The sequence below is a fragment of the Podarcis muralis genome, chromosome Z (assembly GCF_964188315.1).
Source record: "Podarcis muralis chromosome Z, rPodMur119.hap1.1, whole genome shotgun sequence".
Taxonomy (NCBI): domain Eukaryota; kingdom Metazoa; phylum Chordata; class Lepidosauria; order Squamata; family Lacertidae; genus Podarcis; species Podarcis muralis.
The window spans coordinates 45,168,207-45,191,198 of NC_135673.1; the positions used below are offsets into that span (position 1 = coordinate 45,168,207).

General features: G+C 45.6%; 1 protein-coding gene across 7 annotated transcripts in view; it reads left to right on the forward strand.

Annotated features, from left to right (window-relative positions):
* The window catches only part of ATP11C (ATPase phospholipid transporting 11C (ATP11C blood group)), a 102,088-nt gene that overhangs the window by 23,783 nt on the left and 55,313 nt on the right, over nt 1-22,992 (forward strand). For 3 of the 7 annotated variants that reach the window (XM_028715457.2, XM_028715461.2, XM_028715460.2), the window contains exons 1-6: nt 4,658-4,790; nt 12,355-12,474; nt 17,302-17,391; nt 20,331-20,411; nt 20,592-20,699; nt 21,367-21,495. In XM_028715457.2, the coding sequence (XP_028571290.2) occupies nt 4,728-4,790; nt 12,355-12,474; nt 17,302-17,391; nt 20,331-20,411; nt 20,592-20,699; nt 21,367-21,495 (591 nt within the window). In that variant the 5' untranslated portion in view covers nt 4,658-4,727. Of the gene's footprint in view, nt 1-560; nt 714-4,657; nt 4,791-12,354; nt 12,475-17,301; nt 17,392-20,330; nt 20,412-20,591; nt 20,700-21,366; nt 21,496-22,992 lie in introns of those variants that run through there. The other 4 variants (XM_028715463.2, XM_028715459.2, XM_028715458.2 and 1 more) reach the window with 3 other exon arrangements.

Consider the following 22,992-nt stretch of genomic DNA (forward strand, 5'->3'; position numbering starts at 1 on the left):
CAGAACAAAACCTGTGGAGCAGGTTTCTGTTAATAATAAGAGCCTGAAGAATGCTAAAATAACTTGCCTGCAGCTTCACAGCCTTCTGCAGGTGTTTGTGACAGCCACACAGGGGTTAAAAGGGCCCCCCCCTGGCATGGTGAGATCATATAACTACTGTATTTGCATCTTGCATAGTTCTGATAGGGGTTTGTGTACAAGATGGCAAGACTGCCTCTTGCAAGGTACTGCATGTCTCTCGGTTTATTTTTTTCCTGCAGCAGACTTTTGCAGGGGGTGTTTTAAGGATTACAGCCCAGGCAGCCTGATCCTTTGCATGTTTACTTGTGAGTTTGTCCCACTGAGACCTGCCGGGCTTGCTCCTTTGTGGTTGGTTGAGTGTACAGAAGGTTGCAGCCTTAAGGTCAGCTAGGCTTGCTACAGAAGTCAAACTGTTGAGGTCACAAGCCCCTCCCCTCCCTTTTGGAAGGTGCTTTTTTAAACAGAATGCCTTTCCAGCCCAATGTAATTTGATCTTTGCTCAACTTTGTGCCTGTTTTTTCCTGCTTACTGCCTGCTTTTTTAAAAACAACAAACCACGCAGCATTTAATTCCTTAAAGTATTTATTTTATGGAGTACCACCTCTGTATAGAAGATTGTTGGTTCATTTCGTTGTCTTGAAATGGAATTCTGCTTCACCCCAGAAACTTGGTTGAAGGTGTGGTCTATGGCGGTAAGCCCAAATGTATTCACTGGCTTTTCTGCTTAGCCATTGCATTTGCAAATTAACTGGTGTTTCAGAATTACAGTGTTTGCTCTGGAAAGTATGCAGCAGAGAACAATATGTTGTTTTTAAAATGCAGACGTTTCTGGAAAGGCGAATGGAAGCAAGGGGGAAGGTAAAAAATGAATGCCAGTTAGCAGAAGCCAGAGTTTCACTTAGGTAACGGGATTTACTAAAACACGTTGGATTAGTGTGTTGACTGGTTTGCAGTGATATTTGACTGACTGATGTATCAGAGCTGATCTTGAATAAGGCCACAATCCTGACATCACTTACCTGGGTGTTAGCCTCGTTGAGTTTAATTAGGCATGGTTAGGAGTTGACGGCTTAGGTAATTGTATTAAATGCCGTTTCTTCTTAGGACTATGTGTATGCATGGAGAGATTTGGGGTGTGTGTGTGCGCGCGCGCATTCTTTAAAAAAAGAGAAAGCATTAAAAAGTGGCAACTCAAACACTGTAAAATTGGCTTCCAAATCTGAGAAGATTTACTGCTATGTGTTTAGTGCTTAAAATACAGCATAGTATGTTTTAGGGAAGCGGGTGGCGCTGTGGGTTAAAGCACAGAGCGTAGGGCTTGCCAATCAGAAGGTCAGTGGTTCGAATCCCTGCGATGGGCTGAGCTCCCGTTGCTCGGTCCCTGCTCCTGCCAACCTAGCAATTCGAAAGCACATCAAAGTGCAAGTAGATAAATAGATACCGCTCTGGCGGAAAGGTAAACGGTGTTTCCGTGCGCTGCTCTAGTTCGCCAGAAGCGGCTTAGTCATGCTGGCCACATGACCCGGAAGCTGTACACCGGCTCCCTCGGCCAATAAAGCGAGATGAGCTCTGCAACCCCAGAGTCGGTCATGACTGGACCTAATGGTCAGGGGTCCCTTTACCTTTACCTATGTTTTAAGAGTGTATGAGAAATACTGGATCAGGCCAAAGGGCCATCTTGTCTAGCTTGGGTTCCCAAAGTGGGCAACCAGGTGTTACAGCGCTCTCCCAAGTTATGATTCCAAAAAGTTGAGATCCAGAGGCTCACTGCCTCTGACAGTGTTGTTATAACATAGCCATTGTGGTTACGAGTTTGTTGCTAACTGTCTATTAAAATCATCTAGTCTAGGGGCCACCAGTACATCTTGTAATAACAAATTCCATAGTTTAACTGCTCTCTTGTGTGGATGTCCTTACTGTCGTCTGCCCTGAATCTTCCAATGCTTAATTGAATGGCTCTGGGTTGTTGAAAGCATTTGTTGCTTTCTTCTATTTTGTTTTGAAATCAATCGTGTTAAGCTATGGGATTTAGCTCATTTTCCATTTCCATTTTAGAGCTGGGCTAGTACCTTTAAAATTTCTGTGCTAAAAAAACAAGTTACAGATTTCTGTGACCAGTACAGTGGTAGCTCAGGTTACAGACGCTTCAGGTTACAGACTCCACTAACCCAGAAACAGTACCTTGGATTAAGAACTTTGCTTCAGGATGAGAACAGAAATCGTGCTCCAGTCGCGTGGCGGCAGCGGGAGGCCCGTTAGCTAAAGTGGTACCTCAGGTTAAGCACAGTTTCAGGTTAAGAACGGACCTCCAGAACGAATTAAGTTCTTAACTTGAGATGCCACTGTATTGCAGTGTCTTATCAGATCTGGCAAGGCCTTGGCTGCAGACACCACTCTTTTACCTGGTATGACTCTTGGGCCTTTAACAGTTGGGTAGCAGGCTAAAATTCAATAAATGCAGCCTGAATACATAATAATAGGGGCAATGTTGCACTGATTGAACTTTTCAGGAAGGAATCCCAGCATTACGAATGAGTCATTGCATGTCTCAGTTCTCTGGAACAGAAAGTCAGTTATTCAAGGTATATGCCAAGCCAGTGAAATTGTATACATTTGCTTTTATTTGAAAACAGCTTCATTTATTTGAAAACAGCATTAGCCTTGCTAACACCCTCTAGAACCTGCTTTAAGCTTGGCACTGAATTCAAAGTGAAGTTGTGGACAGCTCTCCAGGCTTATGCAGAGTGCATAAGAAGCTGGCTTATACCAGGTCAGACTATCTGTCTGTCTATCTCCGTATTGTCTGCCATTGTTACTCATGCAGTGGTACCTCGGGTTACATACGCTTCAGGTTACAGATGCTTCAGGTTACAGACTCTGCTAATCCAGAAATATTACCTCGGGTTAAGAACTTTGCTTCAGGATGAGAACAGAAATCGTGCTCCGGTGGCGCGGCAGCAGCAGGAGGCCCCAGTAGCTAAAGTGGTACCTCAGGTTAAGAACAGTTTCAGGTTAAGATCAGACCTTCAGAACAAATTAAGTACTTAAGCTGAGGTACCACTGTACTTGGGTCCTCAGCTGCTGTGGGACTACAACTCCCATCATCCCTAGATAGCAGGACCAGTGGTCAGGGATGGTGGGAGTTGTAGTCCAGCAACAGCTGGGGACTCAAGCTTGAGAAACATTGCCTGACAGGCCACAGCTCTTTGTGTTCATAGAAGGGTTTTTCCTATTGCCTGGTACATGAGATCCTTTGACTGGAGATTCCCTGCAATCTTCTGCTTTCAAAACATGTTCTCTGCTACTGAACTACTTTTGCTCCTTGAGAGAGAAGGTGTTGACTTTACCCTTCGATAACTTTGCTTAGCACATCAAGGATGAAAGGGGGGCAGACTTCTCAATCAGACTTCCTCCACAACCCTTTTTGTTGTATTTATTTATCCATTTCACTTGAGTGCTTTCCCATGACATTATTTATTGTTGTTTTAATACAGAGCTTTCCAAACTGGTGGGATCTGGAGACACATAAAAAATGCTGTGAAAATACTTTTTTAAAAAAAAGTTTTAAAAATATATATTGAATTTGCCATAAGCTCACCATTGCCATCTTGTGTCACATTTGTATAATGCACTTAAAACGCAATTTAAACATTATATTTGCAGCTGTTTAGCTGAGTCCTGTGTGTTGCAACACGTTAGTGTGTTGGCTGCAGTGTGTACATGTGTCTTGCGAATGCTCCCCGTGAATACAGTAGGATATTGGATGAAGGGCAGTAACAGAAATATAGCTAATGAATGAATAGCTTCCTCTGGGCATTTTAGAATACATTGGGGATGAAAGCAATTTAAATACAAAGAAGTGAGATATGAAAACAAAAGCAATGTAGATGTAACAAAACCAAAACACACAGGGTGCCCTGAATTGAAAGCACAGATTTAAAAATGCTGGGGCCCAGATTGCATGTGTCTAGGTGAATAGCAAGCTCCCCACCTGTTGCTTCCACACAATTGTCTCTGTGTTGTGTAGTTGCCGGGAGGGTTAGAGTAGTTCCCGAGAAACCTGGGTTCAAATTCTGCCTCCACTGCAGAGCTCACTCAGTGGCCAGTCGCCATATCTCAACCTAATCTATCACTTGCAGCTGTTGTGAGGACAAAATGAGGTGAGCAAGATAAAAATGTAATTCAATTTTGTGGGTTTTCTTCAGAATACACCCCCTTCTTCTGCATGGCCTGGTGGAGGGTAATGACCGAGTTCAAAAGCTGTGCTGCCAACTTCTCAAACAACTCCTGCCATTTCTCCCATCCACCCCTAAAAAAATATACAAGTTTGATGCATAAATATGGCAGCAGGTGATTCTAATGTTTATCTCTAGCCTGCTTTGGGGTTGAGGTGGCTTGGTGAAATTCCCTGCCGATTGCTCTGCTTTTATTAACAGCAGAAAATATTTTTTCCATGTGGAAGAGCAGGGTAGGGTTTTTGCCTGCTGGTCCATTGGCACCATCTCTCCCTAACCCCATCCCGGTCACTAGATACTGGGGCACAACCTCCCTCTTTCCTTGCCCTAAGCACCCGTCCTTGAATTCCATGGCAGTTGGTCCCCAGACTGGGCGGTTGCTGCGGCAGCACTTCTCGATGCCAAATGGGATTTTGAGGAGAGGATCCTCTCCTCGGCTCACCCCTGTCCCCCAAATTCAAGATCCTCTACATGGAGCAGAAAACAGCAGCCTCTCACGCGCAGCCCAACTGGTCAAAGCATATTCATGTACCGGTAAGTTGTGTTGACCTTGAAGCTGGCATCTGAAAGCCATGGGGAGGGGGGATAATCTGCCTGCTCCCTACAAATGTGACCTATGCAAGTCCTGTTTTTTGTCTCTCCCTCTATGTGTGTTTTGGTATGTGAGGGGGGGAGTTGTTATTTAGATCCCACCTCTCTAGGCCAAAGGCATAAGGTGAGTTGCAGACTGTAAATAATAATACTTGTGTTTTCAAGTCTTCAAATTGCTTTCTGTGGATTTTCTAGTTGTGAGGTTTGCAATGACCCTTTAGGGCCGGTTTATATTATCACCTGTCTGGTTGCAGATAGCAAGACTAAGGTTATAATCCTAACACCCATTTCTGTCCCAGTTTTTTAAATTTTAAATATTGAGCTATTTGGGTTGGTAGGATGTCTGGGATGTCTGCCTTTCCTTTTTCTTTTTGGTATGTGATTTATTTGCTTAAGGACATATGTAAGTGTTTTGCTGTGGTTTTGGGGGTGGCATGAGTTGTAATCCCGAATATTCTCAGGTTTTCTTTTGTGAGATGTGTGGTGGTTTTTCTTTTTTCTTTCTTTTTGGTGCCCACAGCAGTTTCTTACTTTATTGAATGTGCTTCTGGACCATGGAAGTTTTGGGACACAGGATTAGGCTCTCCTGGTTTACCATCCCAGTCTTGGTTTGCACCCAGGACTGGTGGGGCAAGTAAGGAAGGAGTGGCTGGACCCCCCCTCCCCCAATTTCTGAAAATATAAAATCAAGCAGATATCCAGGTCTGTCTCCAGGCTGATGGTATACAGGCATATTCCTTGTGAGGTAAACAACACAAGTAAGAAGAAACATAGCAGAGGTTTTTTCTTTTAGCAAAGCTGGGGATGAGTTTCAGGTGGTTAAAAAAATAATAAATGGAAGCTAGCCCAGGTAACATGGCCTAGTGGTTGGGGGAAACTACAGCTTTCCATGGGTCTACACATACTAGCTCCTTGAGTTTTTAGGTGATGCAAGTTTCTTGTCAAATTCTTTCACGTGGCTTAAAAAACATCAGGTCAAAAAGCCAGATCAGTTGTTTTCAAGGTAAGAGCTCACTGTTGTAAATATGATCTTCCTCCCTTTCATTAGTTTAAAAAACAAAACAAAACAGAGACACCTGCTCTGGAGTCTTTTGTTTTCCTTCTTGAGAGCTTTTTGGCGGAGTGCCTGTTTCTATGAAAATCGGACCCTTTTAACTCAGAGGAGGGAAGCCTTTGCGTGAGTGACCTGTGTGTTTTACAGATCTTTAAATATTCAGCTTCCTGTTCGTTTTACTTGTTCCTCTGATGCTTTTTCTTTTGCGGGTGTAGAATGAAGGTCAAGATTACAGTTCCTGCTCTCATTATTGCAAACTGTTGCATTCACTGAAGCCTTTTCTGTTGGTTGGAACTGGGCTTAGAAAGATGTTTTTGCACTAGAATTTAGGGGATGTAGAAAGCTGCCGAATGCCAGGTTATGGTACTTGCTCATAGGGGGGCAGGTATGCATGCAAAATACTGTCTACTCAAGGCTGTCTTAAGCATATGCAGCGCTGGGGTGCAAAGATCCACCCGGTGCGCCCCCCCCCCCCCGGTTGCCCAGTCCCAGGCGTGCTGGAGGGCAGAGTTGGCCGGCCGCCTTAGCATCTCGCTCGCCCCCCGAACTTGTGGTGCAGAGAGCCTGCCATGGCACTCCAGCTGACGGACGGGCTCTTCCCCGGACTCAACTTTCAGGCCCCAGACTCTCAGCCTGGCACCTCTGAGAGCCAGGCACTCGGGTGTCCTGCAGCCCTAGCACCTATGGGTAAGACGGCCCTGTGTCTACTACAGCCTTTTTGACCTGGCACCCTCCACATCTTTCAGACTGATGCATGGTCAAGCCAGCATGGTCACTAATCAGGGTATCAGCTGAAGTAGAGCATTTACTTGCCTCTTTACTTGACTATAATAGGCATTACTTTTCTGAGAGTGTGTGTCATCTTCATGGTTACTGTAAAGAGGAGTTGCTTCAACACAAACTTCAACTCTTCCACAAAGATCAGTGGGAGGCATTTTTGTGCTAGTGTATTCTAGAGGATTTTGGGTGCATTCAGATGTGGCAAATGTTGCACTAGTTTCCCCAGTTGTCCTGTTTTCTAACAATGTTGCTTTTGTACTTAAGTACCTGGTATGCTGTGGAATTTTGGCTTTTTGACAAATACACTGGCATGCTGTGCTAAATTTCATTTTCACCAGTATTGTGGCACAGCAATGACCTTTCTGCCCATGTGTGCTCTTTTCCCCCTATGATTTCCTCATGAAAACAGGAGGGAACTGTATGCCAGCATCCCACCCCAAATTTTTCAGTTTTCTCCTGGGATTTTCTACGTTAAAAGGGCTGCAAATGGATTATTTCCAGAATCAAATTAGAGCTAAATGTGTGCTATATTCCATTAGTTTTCCTGGTGGCTTTTGTGTCATGTGAAAGCCCAGATACAATGCAGAAATGAACAGCCAGGGAAATGTTGGGGAAATGGAACAAACTTTTGTGTGAATAACTCAGGCAATATAAATGCCTTAGTGATGAATTTATACTGGGCAAGTCCACACACCACTCTGCTTTATTAGTTCTGTAATATTCCAATGTTACCTCAGTTGTCTGGAGGAGCACACTTGCACTATAACAGACAAACAGTAGCAAGGAAAACTCCTGGAACATGTACAGCGTGAAAAGTTGCAGAATTTCAGCTACGGAGCATACATTGATAGGAAATAAAGCAGTATGCACACCTGGAAAATTTTGCAGGTGCAAACGATATTGAAAGGATCACTTATAACTGCCCCAATACCATCATTACCATAAATAATCATGAACCAGCAATAAAAAGTGATGTCAGGAGGGACCCTTAAAAATGCTTAATGCTGGTTGAATCGTGCCCTCTGCATTGACCGAAGTGGTCAAGTGGGCACGTGTGGGGTAGGGTGATCTCGTAGGTAAACTGGTCCCAGGTTTTTAAGGGGTTTATATACTAATAGTATTTCCTTGAACCTGGTAAATTCTTTATATCGCCCATCTTCAGGATTTTAAGCTAGCAGATATGGGCAGTTCTGCTTTAAGGTGCGTTGCCTATAAAGTATGAACAATGAAACGGGTGTGGGGTTTTTCTGGGAAATGTCGTTTGCCTTGAAATGTACCTAAATGTATTGTGAAACCCATTGGGAAAGCTATTTAACTATTTGCACAGGGAACAGTTGGCTCAACAGAATGACCACCACTTTGATCCTTCCAAATCCTCTTTCTTCAGAACAACTGGTTGTCCAGGTGAATTATGAGATTTCTCAAAAAAGATCCAATTAGCTGCTTTTGACTTGAAGTACTGGAATTGTACTCTGGGGCACTGCAGTGTGTTTCAATGAACTTGACGTATGCGATTTCTTGTAATGCATAAAATAACCTGGCAAACGAGGTTGGTAACACTGGCCTCTTGCTCATTTCAGATGAGTTCAGGCCATAGACAAGATTTGAACTGGAATGACTTTGTCCAGAGTAAGTCTGGTTAGGAAGGAGAGAGCCATGAAAGCAGCCTCTGCCAGGCTGGTGCCCTCCAGATGTTTTGAACTGCAACTCGCATCAGCCTTAAGCAGAGGTTGGATGGCCATCCGCCATCTTTTATTTAGTTGAGACTCCTGCATTGCAGGGGGTGTACAGCTATATGATTCAGTGGTACAATCATGGATGTGCCCAAAGAGGCCACACCCTGCGACGTTGTGGAGTGACTTGAGTTATTGTGCTGTGTCTAAGCCAGACACAGTGACATGTCCCAGTTATAAGTACTATATAGCCTGTTCAGACAGCCCATATTTGTCTGAAGATAGTAATAATAGTAATAATTAAGGTATACTTCAGGTATAGGCGTGTATTTGAGCCATACAAGCTATTCGATATTTGGTAGAATTGTTAACAAATCTGTAATTGTGGCTCAATCCTCTTTCATTCGATGCTGCTCTCTTGGGGCAAGGGCTGGGGGACATGTGGGGCTTTATCCCCTTAAGCGGGTCTCTCCCTGCCCTCTGGGCTCCCAAATTCTTTTCAATCTTGTAAACACCTGGGGTTGGATTACTTTGTGGAAAGGGTCAGTCCCTGGTCAGCCCTCCACTCCAAATAAAAGCTCTGGACTCCAAATAAAGGCTGAACTTTAAAAAATAATAATCCATATATACTGGCCTTCGGAGTACATAGTAGGGGAGTGTACTGCCCGCAAGATTTGACTTGCATCTCATAGCTTTGGGGATCATCCCCATGTGTTTCAGAGTCACTCTGTGTCCTTCCAATTTGACTTCTCATTCAGGACCAAACTAGATCTGTTAAAAATTGAGCTCATTCTTCCACCATATTCAGTATAATGTAGAATCTTTTAAAAAAAGCCTGCTATAACAACTTCTTCTTCTCTTTTCCCCACAGAAGTTGTTGAAATACATAGACCTCAGAATGGATTAAGCTTGATACATCCAGGGGTGTGTGTGTCTTTCTCTATGTGTGTGTGCACAGGACATTTTTAAAGTTTGATTTTAAAAACAAAGCAAAGAGAAAACGTGTAACCTTTCCGCTTTCTGCCAGAACTGGGTGCAGTTCTCCCCTTGTGAGAGGACGAAGCCTGCCAGATTTCGGAGCTACCTTATTTTTCCATGTATAAGACTAGGTGTTTTTCCTAAAAAACAATGTCAAAAAATGGGGGGGGGGCTATACGCGGATACATCTCCTCCATTTTCTTAAATCAGGGTCCCCAAAAATAGGTGGGCATCTTATACATGGGGGCGTCTTATAGATGGAAAAATACAGTATCTTCTGTGGTTCTGCTTCAAGGACAGGCTTTCCCCCAGTTTTGTTGTGGGCAGCAATCACAGGTCCACGGGGTGGTAAGAGAGCATGGATCCTCAGGAAAGATGGGCAGCAAAGTATCACTCCCTCCAGCAAAGAACCTGTTACCCAAAGGGTAGATGTTTGGGGCAGGCTTCTCCAGAACACGCCCCCATCCCTGGATTTTTAGGAATCACAGCCTGTTCTCTCTCTCTCTCTCTCTCTTTCTCTCTCTGAGAGAGATCTCTTCTTTGACCATGAATGATGAAAAAAAAATCACGTATCCCTAAGGAATACAGTGGTGGAGGGGAAAGTATTGCCCTGATTCACCGTGTACAGTGGTACCTCAGGTTACATACGCTTCAGGTTACAGACTCCGCTAACCCAGAAATATTACCTCGGGTTAAGAACTTTGCTTCAGGATGAGAACAGAAATCGTGCTCCGGCGGCACGGCGACAGCAGGAGGCCCCATTAGCTAAAGTGGTGCTTCAGGTTAAGAACAGTTTCAGGTTAGGAACGGACCTCCGGAACGAATTAAGTATGTAACCAGAGGTACCACTGTAATTCAGAGGCTGTGCACACACATCTGCATGCAACATATAATTTGGCATTTATTCAGCTGCTGGCAAAGCTTTGTTCATGGGCTCGACAAGCAGACTTCCACACTGAATTGAAGACCAGGGTTGCTGTTCAGTGCTCTTCTTTGCTGTTCAGTGCACCCCTGAAGATGTTTTGAATGGTAAATGTACTGCCAGGCTTATGGCTGTGTCGAGGCCAGGGAATAGTTAGGTTTGGAAGGATTTTCCATTTTATTTCCATCTTCCCCTGCGTGCACTCCCAAAAGAGAGTTTGTGAGGAAGGAAACAGAAATGTGAATTTGCTCTAGAAGCCTCATGGTCCTGGATCTTTTTTTATGTCAAGGTCTCTGTACAGAAACTCTCCGATCCGACACTGGATGCTCCTGGGAATTTCCAGTACAAAGCTCCGGTCAATGATAGATATGTACCTCCAGTTGCATTAATGCTATTTTTAAACTGTCGTCCTCCCCTGCAATAGGAGGAAAAACCTCTCCTTACTACTTGGTTATGAGCAAGGTTTTTCCACACTGGAAGGAACGAAGAAAATGTTGGGTGTGTGACTATCGGAGCTCGGCATATAAAATGCTCTGGAGTATTATCCAATCTCACATCAGTTGATTGTGTTGTATGTGCTTTTTTTGCCGTGACCTACTTTTCTAAAAGTTCTTGCATGGTCTTCTACATCCTCCTTTGTTTTCCCATTGCTGGAGAAGGTAGATTGGATGGAATGGACTGTGAATTGGATCCGGTATGTTCTTACCGGGTTTGTCTTTTCTTTTTCATTTTAGGTGGAATATTTTCTATTCTATTCTATTCTATTCTATTCTATTCTATTCTATTCTATTCTATTCTATTCAACTTAAAAAAAAAAGAACTTTCACCCACCACGAGTTTGCCTGCCCCCAAATATGCCTGTTGCAGGAGATTGTAGGAGGCAGAGGTTCCGTCTTGCGCCTAAGATTGAGGGGGCCTGGTGTGTGTTGAGTTGTGTCATGTGTGCGATGTGCGCCATACGTCATATGCTTGGCGACATCACATCGTTGGGAGGAAGCCACGCATGGAGCCCAGCATGGCACTGCTTCCTCTCTTGCGCTCAGGAGGAGCCAGTCGCTTGGCACCAGACTCTTCTTTGCCATCTGATATTGAGGGGGCCGAAGACTTCTCCGCCCTTGGGAGTTGATGCGCTTGGTGGGATGTGTTTGGGGGCCTTGCTCTCTTCAGCATGAGTTCTGTGGGATATACCTAGTGCAGCTGCATTCTGCTGCGGGAGATTAGCTGCCCGTAAAGGGGTATGTTGGTTTCTTGTGGTCTTCTCATTGGAGAATCTCTGATAAGGTTGGAAGAACTCCAGGACTCCCTGGAGTGTGCTGGAAATCCTCATTTGCAGAAGATTCTCCCTTAGGAGTCAACTTGTTTTCCTGTTGGAAGACCTGCACTGTGTTGTTCCTCCATTTCTTGGTGCCTTCAGAAGGAAGGGACCATTGAGTGGTCTAATGTGGAACTCCCAGGAATGTTTGTTTGCTCCCATGTTAAGATTTGGATAGCATCAAAACACTGGCTTTCAGTTTTGCCCCAAAGCTATCCAAGTTACTAATTGCTGCTTTGCTTCCACTGTTGCTCTTAACGTTTTTGTTGTTGCTGCTGCCGCACAACCCATCACTGTACACAAATGTGGTTTTTTATTATTTTTATTCTATGCTAATTACTTGTTTCATACTGTTATCTGCCTTGCGGCAGGATATAATGTTTTAAATGAATGAAATAGGTAGCTGGGATATAACTTTAGGGAAACAGCAGCATATGTACATTGTGTACCGCCAGCTCTGAATAGAGTTGGTCTGTACGTTTGGAATGGTAATTTCTTTTTGTGGGACACACGTTCTCTGCACATCTGTGTAATTTCCCAAGAGATTTCCTCACTGACTAACATTAGGAGCGGCTCCCCAAATGCACAAATGAATTGTGTGCATGGAGGGGCCCCTGGCATCCGGTGAATGCCACAAGCCCTTGGGAACATGGAAGTTCCATGTTGTTAATGAGCCCATAGGCTATTGACCCGGGGCACCGAGGGTGCAGAATCGCACAGACACAGAAGCCTGCTTTGCAATATGTTTGGGGGCCTGTGACTTAATCCTCTTCCTCTTCTATTTGCAGCTTGTCGGGGAAGAGAAACGTGTTGGGACACGAACTGTCCTCGTTGGCCACCATCCGCTTCCCACGCCAGAGGCTTACATTCCGCAGAAGTTCTGCTCTAACCAAATAGTCTCTTCCAAGGTACGTTTGCCGCATGAATGCTGTTGCGGGAATGGCATGCGAGCTCTTGCCAATTCATGTGAACACCGTAATAACCATGCTTTAATTGCTGCACCGGCCCACCCGACCTGTTTTTAGCTTCACAACAACCCTGCAGAGTATTTTAGGCAGAAGGGACGTGGCCGGCCGAAGGTCACCCAGCGAGCATCATGGAAGAGTGGAACAGGTTCTCCTGGTCCTTCATGGTTTAGAGACTCTTCTCATAACCTGCAGTACTTAGATCCTGTTCAGGTTACAGTTCTACTCCAGAGTGTGTCGTCAGCAAAAGCAATTTTGTGTTCTGTTACTTTTCCCCCAGACTTGTTTTGAACTTGGGAATCACTCTGACCATCATTAACCTTATGACTTGATAATGAGTTATGAAGATCACTCGCAAGCTGTGCCTGGTTTTTGTTTTGGGGGGTTGGGGTGTCTTTTGTTTAAAGCTTACACTTTGTTAGTGATCCAGCTCCTCCACGAGGTCCTCCAGGCATAATAAGAAATCTCTTGCAAAAAGGCAGTCTGTGAGGCCCGTTATCAGTCTGGTGCACTTATTCTGCTGCTATTTTGCAGCTCTGTTTGTTACAGCTAAGAATAAAACCTATGCATGAAGGAACTCTTTCCCAATCCCGCAAGGTGTTCCAGTTTTAGAACTGCATGAAACACAAAAGACCCGTAGTTCCTCTTTTGTAGCTTCTTCCGTCTGGCACAAGTAGCCCAGCTAATGGCTTTATTACATTTACGAGTGGGAACTGCAATAAAATGGTACAGAGGGTATTGTCCGGTGTTCCAGCTAACCAACCGTATCTTCTTCCAAGACATCCCATCCGGTTATTATTGTTATTTGATAAATTTGTATGCTGCTCTTCATCCAAAGATCTGAGGGTGGTTTGCAAGACAAAAATACAAAATGATAATTCAAAATACATAATGGAAAAACAACAACAACAAAAACCCCAATAACCCCGCTCCCACAAATACGTTCAAAAAGCCATAGAAAGTTAATCAGCTCAACACCTGGTTGAAGAAGAACGTTTTTGCCTTGTGCCTAAAGATATGTAATGAAGGCTCCAGACAAGCCTCCATGGGGAAAGCCTTCTGCGAACAAGGAGCCACCACAGAAAAGGCCCTTCTTGAGTTGTCACCCTCCAAACCTCTCCTGGAGGAGGTGGCACATAAAGAAGGGCCTCAGATGGTGGGTTGCAGGGTCTGGGTAGGCTCATATGGAGAGAGGGGGAGTGCTTGAGCTATTGCACTTCGCTCTCTTACACACAGACACACACAGAGTTCTCTGGCTCCCCCCGCCCCGCCCCAATAGACACTGAGCATGGTCAGTCCTCATTGAACTGTTGTGTTGTTGTTGTTGTTGTTGCTGTTGTTGTTATTTTGTCCCCTTGGCTTTTTCTTTCTTGCTTCTTCTTCACCCTTTGGGATTTTTGCTGATCCAACCTCCTCGTTTTCTCAGCCACACTTCCTCCAAGCACTCGCCATCTGCACGTGCCGTCACAGGGAGTCGTATATAGAACCATTTTGGAGCGCTGAAGCTGGTGAAATTTCCAGATAATTAGAAAATACAAAATGATTGTCAATTATACAAGGAGAGCTTGGATAAAATATTAGGGTCGACAACCCTAAATATTTTTTTAATGTGCACAAATCTCCGTTTCTTCTGTGCAGCAATATTTGCAAAGCAGAATGAAAGCATAAATTGCACCCGAACTTCAATTTTTTATTTTTGTTTTTTAAAAAGACCTAATGGAAACCAGGGAAGGCACAGCGCAAGCTGCACATCTTGAATCTTTTAATATATTTACTGTTGCATTGACTGGGAAGTCTTGCTCTCATTGTGTGCAGCTCGGAAGGTGGAACAAAAGGCAACAGTTTTTCCAAGCCAGGAAAGCAGGTGGCTGCTATCAGCGGGCAAAAGGGGAGTTGCGTAAAACATCGTGACAACCTCCGCTAGTGGTTGACATTCAGCAGATTCTGTGCATCAACTGCTGTATGTTCCATGTGCCTTTTGTGTGCCGGGAAAAGGTCGGGTTCCCATACCGCTTTCTCTGCTCTGCAAAGCATCCATCTGCACTTTTCACGTGGTCTCGCAAAATGACTCAGTGCAAACTCAGCTTCCCCCACTTGTTATTTAGTGGACGAGCCTGATTTTGGGGGGGGGGGCGCTTTCTTGTGGGTGTGGAGCTCCTGGTGCTTGCTGGATCAATTCAGAAGCTTGTCCTTTGAGTGGTGAAAGTCTGGGCTGTGCATTAGGCAGATGAGAGCATTGACCCTGGAGCTGGACCAACGTAGGAAAGGTTGTCCTTGCCAGGCTAACAAGAGGAGAGTCAGCGGCTACTCTCGATGGACACAGTCATTCCAGCCCTTGGAATCTGTTTACAAGAGAGATGCTGCAACCCGTTGCCCTAATGTCTCACTATATGGGCTGGCGGATCATGGAGCTATCGGTTCTGGGTTCTAGCCCTTGCAGTGCAGAGCTTTCCAAACTGTGTGTCATGACACATTAGCATGTCGGCTACAGTGTGTAGGTGTGTCGCACGAATGCTCCCCACGCTCCTCCTGGGGCTGGAAAGGGGTTAATTTAACCTCCAGTTTGCTAGTAAAACTGAATTACTATGTCGTGAAATATGCATGTCTAAAAAGTGCGTCACCAACAGGAGAAGTTTGGGAAGCTCTGCAGTAGCACAAGAGAGGAGTTGTTGTCGTTATTAAATCTGTATACCACCCTTCATCCATACATTTCAGGGCAGTTCACAAAATAATAATAATAATAATAATAATAATAATAATAATAATAAATAATTTTTATTTATACCCCGCCCTCCCCAACCAGAACCGGGCTCAGGGCAGCTAACACCAATAAAATTACAATAAAACATAATAGGAAACAAAAAACAAAAAAAACCCCAGTTAATTAAAATAGGGGTTAAAATACCATTTAAAATGCAGCCTCATTTTAGTAGCAGCCCATTAATCAAAACCATAAGGGGAGGGAAGCATAAGGGTCAGACTGAGTCCAAACCAAAGGCCAGGCGGAATAGCTCTGACTTGCAGGCCCTGCAGAATGATGTCAAGTCCCGCAGGGCCTGAGTCTCTTGTGACAGAGCGTTCCACCAAGTCGGGGCCAGTACTGAAAAGGCCCTGGCCCTAGTTGAGACCAATCTAATCACCTTGCGGCTCAGGACCTCCAAAGTGCTGTTATCTGTGGACCTTAAGATCCTCCGCAGGACATACCAGGAGAGGCGGTCCCATAGGTACGAGGGACCAAGATAAAAACACAAACTACAGAATAAAAACAAGAACGAAAACAAAAGAAAACAGTAGCCCCCTTCCACGAAAGGGCCACATTAAACCAAAGAAACACAGCACACAAAACAACCAGCCGTAGCAATGATTACTTTTGCTGCCAGGTCTCTACTGCAGCTGGATTTGGCTGGCCTAGGAAGTGGCATACCCCCTCCTCTGTTAATTCCCACAACCACCCTGTGAGGAAGCCACGGCTGAGAGGCAGTGACTGGCTCTGGGTCAACCCAGGGAGCTTCATGGTCGAGTGGGGATTTGAACCCTGGTCTCCCAGGTCCTGACCTAACACTCTTAGCTGCTGTGCCACCCTGGCTCTCACTGCACTGTGAGGGAGACCACAACATTTCTGAAGACTATACTATTGATCAGTAGCTTGAGAAGACCCGAATAGGCTGGGATTCTGTAAGCCAGTGGAGGTCCCTTCCCACTGACTTGGTATTGTTGAGGCAGAGGAGGAGCCAAGAGGTTGTATCAAATGCATACCTTGCCAGAGCAATATGTTTGGCAGCCTTTCGTTTCGAACCAAGCGATTGAAGACACGGTGCATTTTGCCATTACGTTTGGAAGCACTTTCTGATATTTAAGTCCTGGTGCTTCTTCAGCAATGCAGAGGCAGTAGCTGGCCCTCAAGGCTGCCTTCCCCACCTCACCTTATTTCAAGCTGGCTTGTGTGTGCGGGAGAGACAGGGAAAATGCCGCCCCCTTTAAACCCTCACATCTCTTGTTTCTGGCACTAGAATTTTTGAGTGGGGTTATGCGCCAAACCTTTTGCAAACGCTGGCGTAAGACCCACGGGACACGGCTCATAGAAACGAAAGGAGGAAAACCAACGTTTCTGAGTGGGTAGCAAAGCAAGCTCTTCACGGAGCAAGATGCTTATTTCTTTCCATTGGAAATGACACCAAAGGGGTGTGTGGATGTGTGTGCATGCGTGCCCATTGTAATTGTTTGCCCCTTTAAAAGCCACCCAATTTATATTTATAGACAGAGATGATAGATAGATAGATGATAGATAGATAGATAGATAGATAGATAGATAGATAGATATAGACAGACAGACATATTGAACAGATGATAGGTATCCCAATTTTGGTGCGGTCTTCAGAGGCAGGGCTGGCCCACTCCACCCATGAAGGAAGGTGAGGTGACCGCCTCAGGCAGCCGAATCCTGAGGGGCAGCAGATCCAGCCTCTGAGGATTGCATCGCCCACAGCCACTCCAATACCATCTCCGCAGCAGCCTCTTGGCAAATAGGAGGCACTGCAGGTCTCCTTCCATCCTCGTTCCCAATGTAGATCTTTATTCTCCCATTGTTCCTGATGTAGTTCCTTGACCCTCACTTCTTCCCTGGTGGGGGGTGGTTTGTGTGCGTGCGTGTGTGCCATTTTCTGGTTAGCTTCAGGTGCCAAAATGTCTCAGGGCAACCCTGTTCAGAAGAGGCCATTGCTGGTCGAAGTCTTGGTTCATGCCTGCCTCTTTTGCTTTTTTGCCCCACAGTACACTGTCTGGAATTTTCTTCCAAAGAATCTCTTTGAACAGTTCCGAAGAATTGCCAACTTTTACTTCCTTATCATTTTCCTTGTACAGGTAAGGCTGCTTTAGAAAAAGCAATGAAGGTGAGGGAAAATGTTGCTGGTGTGTGTGTGTGTGTGTGTGTGTTTAAGTACCAGTCATTGAAATGTTTCAATGCCATCCTGCTGAAATAAAGACTCTTATTTTCAAGGCATAAGTTAGTGGGTTCGTGTTTACAGAACACGACAACAATGGTGCCATTTGCTCCAGCCTAGAGACTATACATCATATAGCTGCTTCTCTTCAATGGTCAAAGATGCGTCATCCCCTCCCTCCTGCACACACAACAGCTTGTGATGAGGCCCCCCAAATACCTCCCTGTTACGTTGTCTAGATGCTACACAAATGCAGAAGTAAATTTCTGAGTGTGCATTTCTTTGTGGGCAGGCGAATAGCAACCACAGATGTGGGCTGTGTCCTTTTCACTTCTGCTTTCTGATTAAAGAGGCTAGAGCTGAATCAGGAGACTCTTTAAAAAAATAAAATCAAAAGCAAGCTGAAATTCTGCAGACCAGCCGTTTCAGGGAAGGAAAGTAGGGGAGTGGGTTCAGCTTCTGTTGATGTCGGATGGGTTTTCAGTGTTTCAGCGTTTTTTTTAAAAAAAGGGCTCTTGATCTGCAGCACTGGGCACCAGCCACTGCTCTTGGGCAGCATATCTGCTGACGTATATTAAAAGCACTCACTATTGTAGACGGAGGAGAGCATCTTGGCCCATTCCTCATAAGCCTGAACCTTCCTCAGACTTTGCTAAATGGAGTGTGTTGAATTCGCCACTGCTGCTGCCTGCCGTTTCCTGACGATTGCATCTTGCCTGCTTTGAAGACAGAGTGCTTTGCCAATTTGCATCTCATCCTTGTGTCAGGGGCAGAGGCATTAATGATCTCTGAGGAAGTAGCTCAGGCTAATTTACATGACAATGCTAAGATCGCATCGCCCCATCTTCCAGATAACTGTAGAATCCTGATCTGAGCAGTCGGGGCTGGTTGTGAAATGTATAACCTTGCTTATGCACCAGGCTAACCGGCTGCCACTTCCACTTCCTTGGGCGGTGTGGTTCAGCTTGCCAGGAGCAACAAATTCAACAGGAATCTCCCCAGTGCGCGTGGGGCTTTAACTTGGAACAGGTTGGAACAAAGGCTATATTTAACTTGAAACAAATCAAAATAGCGCCACTAGGGACGGATGCGGTTTTCTCTCTCAGTTCCAGTGCTGTGCAGTTTTGGAAGAAATATCCCCATGTTTCAGTGAATTGCATACAGCTGATTTTTGCCCAGAGTTGACCCGCGTTGGTCAATATCAGCGGGTCTACTCTGAGTAAAAGTTACTTGAAAACTTGGCCATGGAGAGGTGTGTGTGAATTATCACACTGTGATAAAAAAAAACCAAAAAACCCAGCTGACTGTCTTCTGAAGCAGAACACCCCCGTGAAAAATCTCATGGCTACCTATTTGTACCAAACCTCCCCTTGCCCACCCCAGTTAGCCATTACCATAGGAAAGAAATTAATGTTATATTCAAATGTTTGGCATCGCATTACAAAAGCATTGCTCTTGTGCCAGGCATTAGTAGAGCCTGGCAGTTAAAGGCATGGAACCCGTCAAATCCACCTACCCACCAATGTGTGTGTTCATTGTTCCACAAGAGGCTTTTTCTTGTGAAGACTGTGCAGCTTTAAACACATGCCATAATAAATCCATTACGGTGCGGTCTCACACATGTTTACTGTGAAGTATGCCCCGCTTTCTTTAACGAGGCTTATTCCCAGGTAAGGGTGTGTAGCTAGCAGCCTTAGTCTTTAAGGGTGCTGCAACATTTTTTTTAAAGTGTCTGTTTGTTGTAATAACATAGCTAACCCTCATAATTCAAACATAGTTGCTTCTGTCAATGGCTTCTGGCCACAGTAGCTATGCTCTGTCTCCACAGTCAGAAGCATAAATGTCTCTGAATATAATTTTCTGGAAGCCACAGGGGAGGGGAGAGGGCTCTTGTACTCAGGTCCTGCTTGCAGGTTTCCCAGGGGCACCTGGTTGGCCTCTGAGAGAACAGGATGCTGGACTAGATGGGCCACCGACCTGATCCAGCGGGCTCTCCTTATATTCTTATCATTCCGAGTGCCAAATGCTTTTAGCGCTGGAGTAGCTTGGACCACTGGAATAGCTGTTCTAGTGAACAGACTTCCTGGAGCATGAGCTGAGCTCTTGAGCAAATGTGCATGTGTGTGACAAACCTCCATTTACAGTGCAATCTTAGCACATACTTGATATCAACTGCATATCTGTAGCAGAAGGCTTTGACGAGCTCAATCAGCCTTGGGTCCCCAGATGTTTCTGGGATAAGATTCCTGTCACTCTCAGCCAGTTTGAACAGGTATGATGCTGTTTGCAGCCCGACAACATCTGGAGAATCAAAACTGAAGAGTGTTGGCTTCGAAGAAATGAGTTCTTTACTACTACTACTAATAATAATAATAATACTAATAATAATACACACTTGGATTCACATGGCAGGACATATAATGGAAAAGGATGCATTCAGATGTCACATTATTCTATTTGGACATCAAAGAGATCCCTTCACAAGCTCTTCATAGCAAGAAAGTGGGAATGAAGAATATACATGGGTGCTTTTCTTCTTATCTGGAAGACACCTCTGCCATTTGAATGAATGAAAAACTTTGCCACATCATTCTCAAAACTTACTAGGCACTTGCTACCAGTGATTCACCACACGCTATAAAACAGAAGTCCGAATGCATTATTGTACAGAAAAAATTGCACATAAACAGATGCAGTTCATTAAAAAGCAATGACATGCACACTCTGGTGTTTTCCTGTGTTTTCCATGTTGCAGCATCAGTTTACATTTGTTGCTTATAAAAGCTGAGGACATCAAATCAGCAAATATCCTTTTCTTTAATTCTCCCCCAATAACTTGCCTTTCCCCCTCTTCTGCAGGTCATAGTAGACACACCAACCAGCCCCGTCACGAGTGGACTTCCTCTATTCTTTGTTATTACCATTACAGCTATTAAACAGGTACTTCCGTTCTCCCCCTTCCCACCCAAAAAAGTAAATGGAAAAAGAGGATTGTCAGCTTAGAGCTCTGCTAAATACCCGAGGAAAGGCTCTCCCTCACCTCTTTTTTCTTTGTTTCCCTTTCTCTTGTTCCTTGATTGTGATGACTTCCGCCCCCTGCTCCCTAATTTATCCCTCCAGGGTTATGAGGATTGGCTGCGGCACAGGGCTGACAAAGAAGTAAACAAAAGCACCGTCCTGGTGATCGAGGATGCAAAGCAAGTGAAGAAGGAGTGCGAAGGAATCAAGGTGTGGTATGAAAGAGGGGAGCAAGCTTTCGGGGCACTGGGAAGCTCCAGGGAGCCTGTAGCGAAAGGCGGGGTGGGGTGGGGGGGTGAGTGCAGGGAGAGTTGTTATTAAAACCTTGGATTCGTGCTTGCTGATGGACTCCGGCTGGTCCCCACTGGCTGGTTGGGGTGGCTGGGAATGGGCTGAAGCACTTGTGTGTTTTGTAGCAAAGACAAGCGAGGTTTCTGCACGTTGGAAATGGTTTGGGGCCTTGCCTTTAACCACAGGGAGCCACAGGCAGCAAGGAGTTCTGTGCAGGCGAGTGAGCAAGCTGGTGGAGGAGACAGATCTCTGCACCCCTCCTCTGCCATTCCACTTGGCAGAAGGCTTTTTCCTCTTCTGTAATGCAGCACGATTGCGACTTGTGTGAAGGCTACATTCTGGGGATGGAGGCAGGAATGTGTGTACCCTGCATGAGCTCCCCCCGCCCCCCCCCCGCCCCCCGCTCCCAGCACGACAGAGAGCTTTTAGATTTAGGTGCCTTCTTTGCTTCTTTGTTGTTGATTTATATCAATAAAGCCTTTTCAGCTGAAGAGTGGGGGGTGTGTGTGTGTGTGATGCTCTAAATAAGTACATCTAAGCAAACATTTCTGCAGCACGTTGACATTTATTTGTTCTGGTCTTTAAGGTTGGGGACATAGTAGAAGTAAAGTCTGATGAAACCTTCCCATGCGACCTGATCTTCCTCGCATCAACTCACAAGGACGGGTGTTGTTATGTCACTACAGCTAGTTTGGATGGAGAATCAAATGTCAAGGTAACAGAATGGGTAAACAGCACATCTGACCTGCAGCCCTTTTATCTTCACTAAGCTTTGAAGCGGTAAATCTTGGCTTTCCAAAGCTTTGACACGGCGCAGTCTCTAGGCTGTGAATCAAGAGTGGCTGACTATGCGTACCTGTCACACAAAAGAAAGTGAAATGCATTCCCTTTCAGCCATACTCTCTTCCCGACTTGCTAATTCTATATGACAGGATATTGTTGTGCTGGGGAGCGTATGGTCATGCGTGGCCCTCACAGAGCTACACCACAGTCCTTCTCTCATGAGCGACAGGCTCCTATCTGGTCCACAGCTTACATGGGATTATAAGAGCGTGCCTTTTGGGTGAGACGAAAGGTTCAGCATCCTGTTTTCTGTGAGGGCAGATCCGGTGGCGTAGGAAGGTGGCTGCAGTCCACCCCCAGGTGTCATCACTGAGGGGGGAGTGACGCAGTCCACCCCCAGGTGTCATCACTCTCTTGGGGAGTGACGCAGTGGCTCGGGCCCCTGCAGGCTCCACACTGCCTGAAACGGCAACATGGGGCTTGTGGACTCCATGGAGGTTCTGCACAGCGTGCTCTGCCCTGGCTTACCCTGCCCTGTCCCTGGGTGCAGGGCATTTGTGCCGCCCCGGGCGCCCAAGCAGCTAGCTACGCCACTGGGCAGATCAAGCCACCACACCCCTTTTGGGGATTCAGCAGCGCCTTGTCTCTGAATGTGGATTTCTCTAATAGCCACTGATGGAGCGCCTTCTCCATTCAATGCAAAGGTGGATAAACCATGGGATTCATGCAACCTTCACAGGTCTTCCATGCAGCCAGCCACAGATGCACGAGCCACCCATCACTGCCAAATTCACCACCCACCAGTGAATTTTGCTGTCTGGCAGGGGTGTGCCTAATGAACTGCTGCTTGATGGACTGAGGCAGGGGTCAGCAACCTTTTTCATCCGTGGGCCGGTTCACTGTCCCTCAGACCATGTGGGGGGCTGGACTATATTTTGAGGGGGGAAATGAACAAATAACCCAGAGATGCATTTTAAATAAAAGCACACATTCTACTCATGTAAAAACACACTGATTCCCTGACCGTCTGTGGGCCGGATTGAGAAGGCGACTGGGCCGCATCCGGCCCACGGGCCTTAGGTTGCCTACCCCTGCCGCTGAGGGGATCATGATTGCAATGGGAGTCATCCCTGAGCACCTTCCTCCAAATGTAAATTGCACTTCTCTTGGCCCACCCAGTTACTGTTATGCAGGCTGGGTAGAGTGAGATCTTTTGCCACTGGTGTGTGTTGGGAGCAGCTGCACTTCTCAGTCTCAGCAGGGAGACCTCTGGAAACTCGTGTGTGTGTGCGCGCGCGCATGCCCCAGCCGCACAATTGGCATGTGGCCCTCAAGCACCCACTCCCTGCAGCCTATTATGATATCACAAAAATATAAAATAAAACTGGAAATAGTTGGTGCCATTGTGAGCAAACATTTGCCCTGCAAA